The 10,437-nt window shown below is 37.6% G+C and overlaps 1 protein-coding gene across 1 annotated transcript in view; it reads right to left on the reverse strand.

Annotated features, from left to right (window-relative positions):
• The window catches only part of Frmpd1 (FERM and PDZ domain containing 1), a 196,613-nt gene that overhangs the window by 38,073 nt on the left and 148,103 nt on the right, over positions 1–10,437 (reverse strand). The window contains exon 6 of the mRNA XM_004631830.2: positions 2,691–2,798. Within this exon, the coding sequence (XP_004631887.1) occupies positions 2,691–2,798 (108 nt within the window). The remainder of the gene's footprint in view (positions 1–2,690; positions 2,799–10,437) is intronic.

Below are 10,437 nucleotides of genomic sequence, written 5' to 3' on the forward strand. Positions count from 1 at the left end.
GTGTTTGTAAATAGGATATCATGTCCACATCTTGTATAGCAAATAACCACTAGGAAGAATGTATGCAATGTGTTAATTATTGAAACTGTCCTACCAATTTGGTTTGAAACTGTCTCATTGCTATTTGTTTCTCAACAAAATTATGGGAAAAAAATCATACCATGGTGATATACACACACTTAACTGTGCTTATAGGAGCACAGTTTATAATAGCTAAATCTTGGAAATAGCCCAAATGATCACCAAAGGATGAATGGATAAAGATGTATAGGTCTTTCTTCTTTAGACAAGATCTCACTAACCAGTTCAACTTGAACTTGGACTTGAACTCACTATGAAGTCTGAGCTGGTCTCAAATTCCTGGCAATCCTCTTGCCTTAGCCTCCCAAGTGTTGGGATTACAGGTGTGTACCACCATGCCTGGCAGGAGAGGTTTTTTTGTTTTTTTTTAATACAATGGTGTGCTACTTTGCCATAAAGAAGGATAAATTTTGGACATTTATAGGTAAATATAGGCACCTTGAGAATATACTTTTAAATAAAATAAATCAGATATACATATTTAAATATACATTATTTCTCTGGCGTGAGAAGCCAAAAAGGTAAAAAAGGACCAAAATGTACACTAGATATTAGGTGACAGGAAAAAACCATTAAAATGGGAGAAGGAATAAGTGAGGGGGAGGGGAAAGGTAAGAACGGGAAAAGAAATAAAAATAATAGAAGGAAAAAATGGAAATAACACTTTTGTAAATAAGAAGGGGAAGAGTGGTGGAAGAGAGGAGAGGGGATTGGGGGAAAAAAGAATCAAAACATATTATGTATGGGAATGAATTCCCTATAATGAATGTGATCATTATGTATATCTAAAATGTACCAATGAAGTTAAAAAATTAACCTCTCCAAAATAAATGACCCAATCAAAAATGGGCAAATGAACTGACACTTCTCAAAAGAAGTACACTTGGCCAATAAGTACACAATAAGTATGTTCAGCATCTTTAGTCATTAGGGAAATACCAAAATAACTCTGAGATTCCATCTCATTCTAGTTAGAATGGCTACCATCAAGAACATACACACACACACACACACACACACACACACACACACACAAAGAACACATAAAAAGCATTATGGCAAGGATGCTGGAAAAAAGACAATCTTCTACACTGTTGGTGGAAATGCAAATTAGTATGACTAGTATGGAAATAGAATGTAGCTTCACCAAAAATGAAATTTGAACCAACTACGCCTCTCCTGCAAATATTCTCAAGAGAATTAAGGATGTTGTATTATGCTGATACATTCACATATACATTTGTAGCAGTGACGTTCATCCTACCTTAACTTTGGATACAGTTTAGATGTCCATCAGTAGATGAAAGGATAAAGAAAATGTGGTGTGCATGTACACATTGGACTATTAGCCATAAAGAAGAATGAAATCATATCATTTTCAAGAAAAGGGATTAAAGATGTTCAAGATGTATTATATGCACATACCAATTCCTCAGAAAGAACATTACTATTTTGTGTTACAAACATGCACTAATAATTCTTTTAAATTGTCATAGGCAATCCCAATCTCTACTCTGTCCTTTGTTGGTCATGCGGCAAGGAGACTAGATAAGGACAAATTTTGACTTACAAGTTTCAAAATCTAATATTGATTGCTGAATTCAGAATGTAAAGAGTTATATACTATTTTTTAAGAGTTATATACTATTGTGGAAATCATGAATAAATAAGTCTCTTATTCAATAATTCAAATTAAAAACATCACCCTTTAAGCTATATTTTCCCTTTATAAATATATCTTCTGAACTTCCCCTACCTCCAGACTCTGGGTCTCTCTACAGCAAAAAAGGTCCAGATAGTATGCTATAGTGAAAAACAAAAGAACTAAAGTCACATAGACATTATTGCCTCTCTTTTCTTCATGTATGATCTTAGCGGTTTTCTTCATCTTTCTTAGCTTCTGTTTTCTCTTTTGTTAAAATCTCTCTCTTATAGGGTATTGTGGTAACTTGAAAGATTAGGCACACAAAAAGTTTAGGCCACATTATAGAGGTTCAGTAGATGATGATGACGATGATGATGATGGTGTGTGTGTGTGTGTGTGTGTGTGTGTTACTGAGTACTGAACCCAGGGCCTTTGCATTCAGTCCCTACCCCCTCCCTTTTGAGACAGGGTCTAAATTGCAAGGTTGCTCAGTCTGGCTTTGAACTTGTGATCCTCCTGTCTTAGCCTTTCCTTTCAGAATGTTCGGATCATAAGCATGTGCTGTTAAAATAACAAAAAAAGCAATAACAAAAAGTAATCCCTTCCCCTACCATCACAATTATCAGTACATCACCTTCAGAAGAAATATATTTGAAGATCATAATTAACTATTCAAATCTATGGAAATTTCAATTTATTGAATAGGCTGGAGAATGGAGTTACAGAATGACAGAGTCACACCAGGGCTTCTCTGCTAGACCCATCCACAGTTCAGAGACCCCACTAGCTTTCTTGGTCCAGGAGTTATAGACATCTCACTGACAGCTGCACAAAACCTCTAACAATATGTGGAACTCCCTCTGTATCCTTTGTGCTGGAGGAGTCCAGAGTTTCCAGGCTATGTTCAGAGGGCAGCTTATCAGCATCATCAAGAATAATTTCAATCCCCTGACCAGTGACGCACCTGGCTGTGTCCACTGACCAGCACCTCCTCAGCAAAGTGCACCTTCACAGGGTTCGTCTTCAGCCTGGCTCTCTTCTCATCAGTCAAGAAGGATGACTTGGGAACTCCCTGAAAAGTTAACACGACACATTTTAGAACAGTACTTCTATGAAAATCATGTGTATCTTCTCATTTATTAAAAACAAACACTTCTAACAGCTGTTATAGATTCAATTAAAGCCCACAAGAAAGGACAGCATACCATTTAACAAGCCATTTCCTAAAATCTAGGCATCAGAATTCAGTATTCTCATGTATCTGAAAAGCTGAAAATTCAACATGGTAGAAAAATATGAAGAAGACAAAGAAAATTGGACTGTGGAGGAGTCCTGGATTCCAACCCAAGGTCAGCTATTCAACAGTTTTGACAACTACTTCAAACACAAATTCTCATGAAAGAGCATCAGACATGGAAAACAAAACAATCATGTAAATTTAGCCAATCCTTGCCTCTCTTTGAATGTTTTTAATCTTCTCATCTGGGGCTGGCCAAATAGTTCAGTAGATTAAAGTGCCTGCAAGCAGGTGCAGGAGGCCAGGGTTTAATCCCCAGGCCTGCCATGCTGGTCCAGGCCCCAGTGCATAATGAGATGGCAATTGAGACTGGGTGTGGTAGCACGTGCCTATAATCCCAGCTCTAAAATACATAAAATTAAAAAAAAAAACCCTTCTCATCTGTATAATGTAGCAGTTAGCTCCTTGAAGCTCTGATCCCTGTAATTCATCCTTGGCACTGTTTGCTCTTATCTTTTGGGTGATATTCTCTTTCTTCAGATTCAACATCAGCTGGTATAATCATAGGTAAAGCCTTTGGACTGGAATGTCTCAGGGCAAATTGTGATTTTGACAAACAGTACCTCATATGACCCAAACCAACAGAACATAATTTTCTAAAATGAAATCCCAAATACACTATTTCCCTAGCGGGGCATCCTGTGTTGTTCTGAACCACATTCCATGTAGCTGAGGGAAGAGATATAAAATAGCATTAGGGAAATTTCTGGAAAGAATGTCCATAGATTCAAGATATCAACAGACTAAGGGCCTGCCAGATAGCTCGGTAGACTAAAGTGCTTGCTTAGGCAGAGTGCAGCAGTTGGGGTTCGATCCCTGGCCTGCAATGCTAGCCTCACCACCAGGTATGCTGAGACAGTGATTGAGACTGGGCTTGGTGGCACACGCCTGTAATCCCAGCACTTGGGAGGTTGAAAACAGGAGAATCTCTAAGAGTCCAATCTACATAGTGAGACTCTGTAGACCCTGCAGACTGTGTACTAAATACAAACAAACAAACAAACCGATCTCAACAGACTAATGCCATGAAATAAACAAATAATGCTAACATTTTAATAATATTATTAGTACTAGAATCTTGGTGTGACAAGGTATATAACTTTGGTTTAGTACCCTAAATATATGGAATACTTTAAAACAATAACAAAATCATTTAGTAGGGGGGAGGTAGCAATATTTCCAGAAAAGTATACCCATAGAAATTACTGTCCCTCCATTCAGAAGGATAGAAGAAATAAGGGAAAGAGAAAACTATAATCCAAAGTTAGGAAGACTACCAAACTACATTGAATGAGTTTAAGATTTCTGTTCCCAGAAACAGGGAGCTTATGGACCTATTATGTATAATAATTGACATCACCCAGGATGAAAGAATGGAAAAAAATCAGGAGGCTAGTGAGGTTCAAATATTAAGTTTCCTACAAAATGAATATGGAGGATTCACATAATGATATAAGCCTGTCATCAATTCTTGGTGAAACCTAAGACAAAAGATGACCAGAGAGTTTTCAGACAGTCACCACCAACAACTAATAAGAAGTTACCAAGAGCAAGTCAAAGCCAATCAAGTTCATTTTTTTCTTTTGTGGTACCAGGGATTGAACTCAGGACCCTGCGCTTGCCAAGCAAGCACTTATTCTACTGAGCTATCTCCCCAGGCCCAAATTTGTTTTTCTTCTCATGATAGGATTCCAGATTGGTAAACCAAGGTCTTGTGGAGATGGTAGTATTCCTACATTCTTGCAAATCATTTGATACTCTGTCCTATAATCCTGAGGGAGGAGGCCAGAGTCAGAGACATTAGGTAGATTCAAAACTAGGTGACCTATACTCAAAGTATCAAAATAGTCCTGATCTACTACCCCACCCCTGATACTTCAGGAATTAAACCTCCAGCTCAACAGTCCTGGTTTCTTTTCTTTTTGGACAGTTCTGGGGACTGAACTCAGGTGTATTTACCATTGAGGTATAATCCTACCCCTTTTTATCATTTTTAATTTAAGATAGGGGCTAAAGAGCCTGGGCTGGCTTCAAACATGTGATTCTTTTGTCTCAGCCTTCTAAGCATTTAAGATTATAGACAAGTGCATGTGGCTCAACCAATAGCCCTGATTTCTGACAAACTCCCTTTGTCTCCATCCTTACCAATGATGTTCAGCAATGCCTTGGATAAAGTTAATGAACTTACCAAACCTATGAATGACTCGGAACTGTGAGTTATCATCAAAAATTAAGAAGAAAGATCAAGGTACTAGGAATGTGAAAGAGCACTGCCCAAGAAAATTAATGATCAGGAGAAAATGGGTCAAAGGTGAAGAAATCACCAAGAACGATATGAGAGGATATAGGGAGACAGAGCTGTCAAGAGATAAAGGCTAAAGGGGCCAGGGAGATGGCTCAGTAGAATAAGCACTTGCCTGGCAAGTGCAAGGGCATGAGTTCAATCCCTGGGTCCACAAAAAAAAAAGAGAGAGAGAGAGAGAGAGAGAGAGAGAGAGAGAGAGAGAGAGAGAGAGATAAAGGCTACAAAAGTGTAATATTAAAACCATGCTGAGAATACCTATCATTCTTGTCTTCTAAATGTGTACTTCTTCTAATGTCATATCAAATATTGCTATACTCTCTTTAAAGTAAATGTTTGTTTCAAAAAAAAGGTAATAAAAGAAAACAAGAGACAAGAAAAAAAATGTCATAGGATTGTCCTGTTACAATGTTCTATATGGTTAATTTCTAAATTTCTTTGTGAAAATGTATAATTGTTTTTTCACATTCTACAGGGATTTAAAGTTTAGAATATCAATGATTGTTAGAAAATACCTGTTCTATGCTATGTCTAAGGCGTTTGATATTCAGACAGATAGTGGTGTTAAGCTCAACTGCCTCTGTTATAGGGTAATAATCTCATTAAGCTTCTCTTCTGGAAGGTTAACAACTTAAGTATGCAGACCAAAAATTAGAGAAAAAGAAGGGCTACAAGGATAGCCAATATTTTGTCTCTTGCCCTTCAAGGTCAGTGAGAACTCAGGACATAAGAGAACCTGTACTGTAGCATCATGTAACTCAGTGGTGTCCCAAATTTTCTGTTCAAGGAGATTATGGGGCCATAGAGGAAAGTGATTGATGATGTAAAGTGTGCCAAAGGAGAGTCACATGGAGAGAAAACATTCTCTCAGGCTTTCACAGAGAGCACATTGGCCAACCAATGGCCATGATTGATCTACATGGCTGACACTGTCAAAAAATCTACAAACTGCTGTACATGGTTTCAGGGTAAATTCTGAGGGGATTTGACTGACCTTGTCAGATACAAAATTTAAATTTTTAGTTATATAGGTCTTGCTTTAACTTGGTCTTAACCATTCAGCAGAAAAGTATAACCACAAGGTATAAAAAGTAAAGCCACATTAATATGATGAGCTGTAAAAGGCTTAAGTTAACAACTTCTGACATTGCCAGTTCTGCTGATAACCCACTACTATTGTGGACTATTGGACTACATTGGGTTATTTTGCTGAATTCAAGCACCTACAATATTTGTGGGTTTTTAAATTAATTTTATTGAGAAACAAATAGCAATGAGACAGTTTCAAAACTGATTAGTAGGACAGTTTCAATAATTAATATATTGCGTATTGTTGTCTTAGTAGTGGTTATTCACAATATTTGAATGGCAACGGAATATCCATCTCTGACAAAACAAAACAGAAAAGGGGGATATAAATGAAGGAACATTTTGTAGTAAAAAAATACGTATCTGTATATACAAAATAGGATAGCTATATAGCTACTTTCTCTTAGTTTAATGATAAGAAAGATTTGTACTAATAGTGTTTAGACAAGATATCATGTCTGCATCTTGTACTCTGAATAACTACTATAAAGACAACAATATGCAATGTATTAATTATTATAACTGTCTTACTAACCTGTTTGAAACTGTCTCATTGCTACTTCTTTCTCATTAAAATTAATTTTAAAAAAAGGAAAAGAAAAAGAGATAAAGGCCACAGAATAAAGTAATCAAGGCAACAGGTACAACCATCATCACACTGAAGACTCAAAGGAATGAGAAATCAGGACCAAACAGAGGAGATGGGGAGAGAAAAGGAATTTTCAGGAGGTAACCATTGTCACCTCTCATCCTCAGAAGAGCAATGCTGCAAGAGTTAGGCCAGGAGCTGAATCATGTTGAAGAAAATTAACTGGATAGAAATTGAAAGATGTGGGCAAGACTTGGATAGAAGAGGTGCCCTTACACAAAGAAAGAATAACCATAGCTGGCAGCTGTACAAATAAGCATTTCAGTCCCATGATTCCTTGACTGTATAAAATCTCAGCGTGCCAGAACACTGGACCAAAGCAACGGGACTTGACAAAGATTAATGTGAAGTGTGGCACCAAGGATCAAAAAATCAATTGCACTAGTATGAGTTGAGGATGCCTGCCATGGAAGCTATTCATCTGAAAACAAGCTCAGCATTTAGTTGACCACAACTATCACATAAGCCAACAGTGTGACTAGGCTTCCAAAATATTATCCCAAGCCTGGGTGCCACTAGCATTCTTGGTGCATGTTGGAAATACACCTCTTTGGCTATTGGCAGAAATGTATTCCTTTTTGGTTGCTAACATTTGGGACAATCATCCTAAAATTAGAATCTGCCCAGAAAGCTACCAAAAAAAAAGAAAAAAGAAAATCAGATATCTGTGAGGAACAGCTGACAGAACCATTGCTTAGCCTGAAGACATGGCCACACTTTCAAATCTTTGGCTAGCTATTTCACACAAGGTAGACTTGTTTTGAACTAGGATTAGTGAGGGGAGTCCCAGGGAAGAAGGACCTTTGCTCCATTTGGAACCATCCAGCTGTGAAACTGGCTGCTTTGAGAAAGAATGCTCCCCCGCTCATGGAAATGCCCAACCGACAGGGCTCAGCATGACTCCTACACTTTTACTTCTCACTGCTTCTCAGGGACTTTGCGTTTAGAACATACTGTAAAACACCTAAGTGCGTTTAAGCCACCCAATATTTTAAAGACAATTTAAAGGACATGAGCTAGGACTTCAAACTCTCCCTATGTTCTAATTTAATTCATTGGAAAGCAGCAGGTTTGGGCTAATAAAATACATTTTTGCTCAACTAAAAGTTAATGCTTAAAAGGACATCAAAAGGCATAAATTGGAATACATTTCTACCTCTTTTTGCAGTAACTCCCTCCCTGGGTCATTTTATGAAAGAAGCAAGGTTTAAGGAGGTAAAACAGCACAAAGTTAGTAAGTGGGTTCTGGAGTCTTCACCTAGAAAACAACCCAATCCTACTGACCTCTGGGTATAAGACAATGGGCATCTGTAACATGGAGATAAAGAGGGTACTTTTCTTGTAGGATTTCCTTTTAATGAAATTTAATTAATATTTTTAATACAAATAATGTTACAATGAATATAAACAAATACAGATCTACAAAATTAAACCAAATATATCTCCCATAAAGTTTTATGTCCTGGGGAAGCAGTAATTAGTATTTGAACTTTGGACTTTAGAAAACCTAGTCAATTTCAAATCATTTGATAACTTTAATAATTTACTATGACCACAATGAGTTCCTTGCTGAAGCAATAGGTGTGATGATTTTGCATTGTTTATAAAATGCTTTGTGATACTTTTGGTGAGAGGCAGAGAAAAGGCCAGCGCCAACATTCTGAGTGTTTCTCAGAGGCACTGACGGCTATAACCACAGGGCTTTTCCTGCAGGATCTCTGCAGAAACAGTATTGTGCACCTCTCTTCCTACAAATCTTGTAGGAATATCAAGAGTGGTACTGGAGCATAGCAATTTTCCTCTCCTCTTATAGTTCATTTTTCAAAGGATGTAGTGATACTCTGTTTTTCTCTCTCCTTATCTAACAATTATGTTCTTTTGCTTATTTCTTAAAAATGGAGTAGGAAAAACCTCCACTTAATTAAGATTAAGATGTTTCCTACTGAGATGATAGTAGGCTAAATAAAAAGAATGTCTTAACACTGGTGCCACCATTACACTGGCTAACTTTTCTGCTTTTATATTGCTTTCACATTATTTCACAGACAAACAGTTTAGAATAGGAAAAAACCTTCATTTATTGTAAATAAAACAGTCATATTAACGCAAACATCTTAATATTAAATAAATGGATTTTTCCTACTCCTTTTTCTCTTTCTTTCTTTCTTTCTTTCTTTTTTTTTTTTGCGGAGCCGGGAATTGAACTCAGGCCCTTGTGCTTGCCAGGGAAGTGCTTATTCTACTGAGCCATCTCCCTGGCCCCCCTTTTTCTTGAATTAAAATAAAATTTAACACTTATGAAGTAAGGAGAGGAGATAATTTCTTCACATGTAAAGTATTGGGACCACAGAAATTTTGTATTTTCATAGTCAAATAGCCATTTGTTCCACTGTACTTCTTTCTTATCCCCTATTAATTTACAAAATTTTTCTATATCCTAAGATACTTATCTCTACTGATATCTGTACTAACCTTATCAATATCCCCTCTGTATTTTCTACTGGTTTCTTAAAATATTTAAATTCTGCAATATCACATGGTATGATGCTACTGTATTTTTCTAAAATAACTTAAACAAATGTCCAGGTCTGATTTCTCTCACTGGATTAGAATAAACTACATTTATCACATACTAAATTCCATACAAATATCTATTCATGGACTTTGATTACATCAATGTTTGAAATTTCACTAAAGTCATACTATTTTAATGATTGTAGCATCATATGTTTTGAAATCTGTTCATCAAGGTTATCTTCATTGTTCTTTTTTAAAATGATGTTCTGAGATAGGGTCTTGCTGTGGAGTTCAGGGTAGCTCTGAACTCACCATGTAGCTCAAACTTCTGCCTCAGCCTCCCAAATACTGTGATTACAGGCATGTGCCACCATACCCACCTGGCCAAAAAAGATTTTTTTTATTTTTTTATTTTTTAAGGAAGTGTCTACAGGGTGTTCAGGGTCTCACTACTAGTCGGACTCATAGTGATCCACCAGTTTACAGCCTACTGAGAGCTGGGATTACAGGTGTGCGCCACCACGCCCAGTCTCAGTTTCCATCTCAGCATGCTATGTGGGCGGAGCTGGAACAGCATAGTAGGGTTCTAACCCCTGGGCCCTGGGCCTGCTTGCAGGTGCTTTAATCTGCTGAGCTATTTGGCAGGCCCTAAAAGAAATTTTCTTGATGTCTCACTTTAACGTACTTTGTTATAATGCAAATAAACGTCCCATAAGAATTTTTTTGAGGACCCAGTCCTAGCCCAGGTCCGGTGAGTGTGTGGAGAGCTTCCTGCTACCCTGCGCCGGCGGGACCAGTCCCAGCCAAGGCACAGCGTGGGCCGGGCCCTCTCCCACCCCCTCGGGCCGCCCCCCACC

This window comes from Octodon degus, unplaced genomic scaffold (assembly GCF_000260255.1).
Source record: "Octodon degus isolate 3935 unplaced genomic scaffold, OctDeg1.0 scaffold00045, whole genome shotgun sequence".
Taxonomy (NCBI): Eukaryota; Metazoa; Chordata; class Mammalia; order Rodentia; family Octodontidae; genus Octodon; species Octodon degus.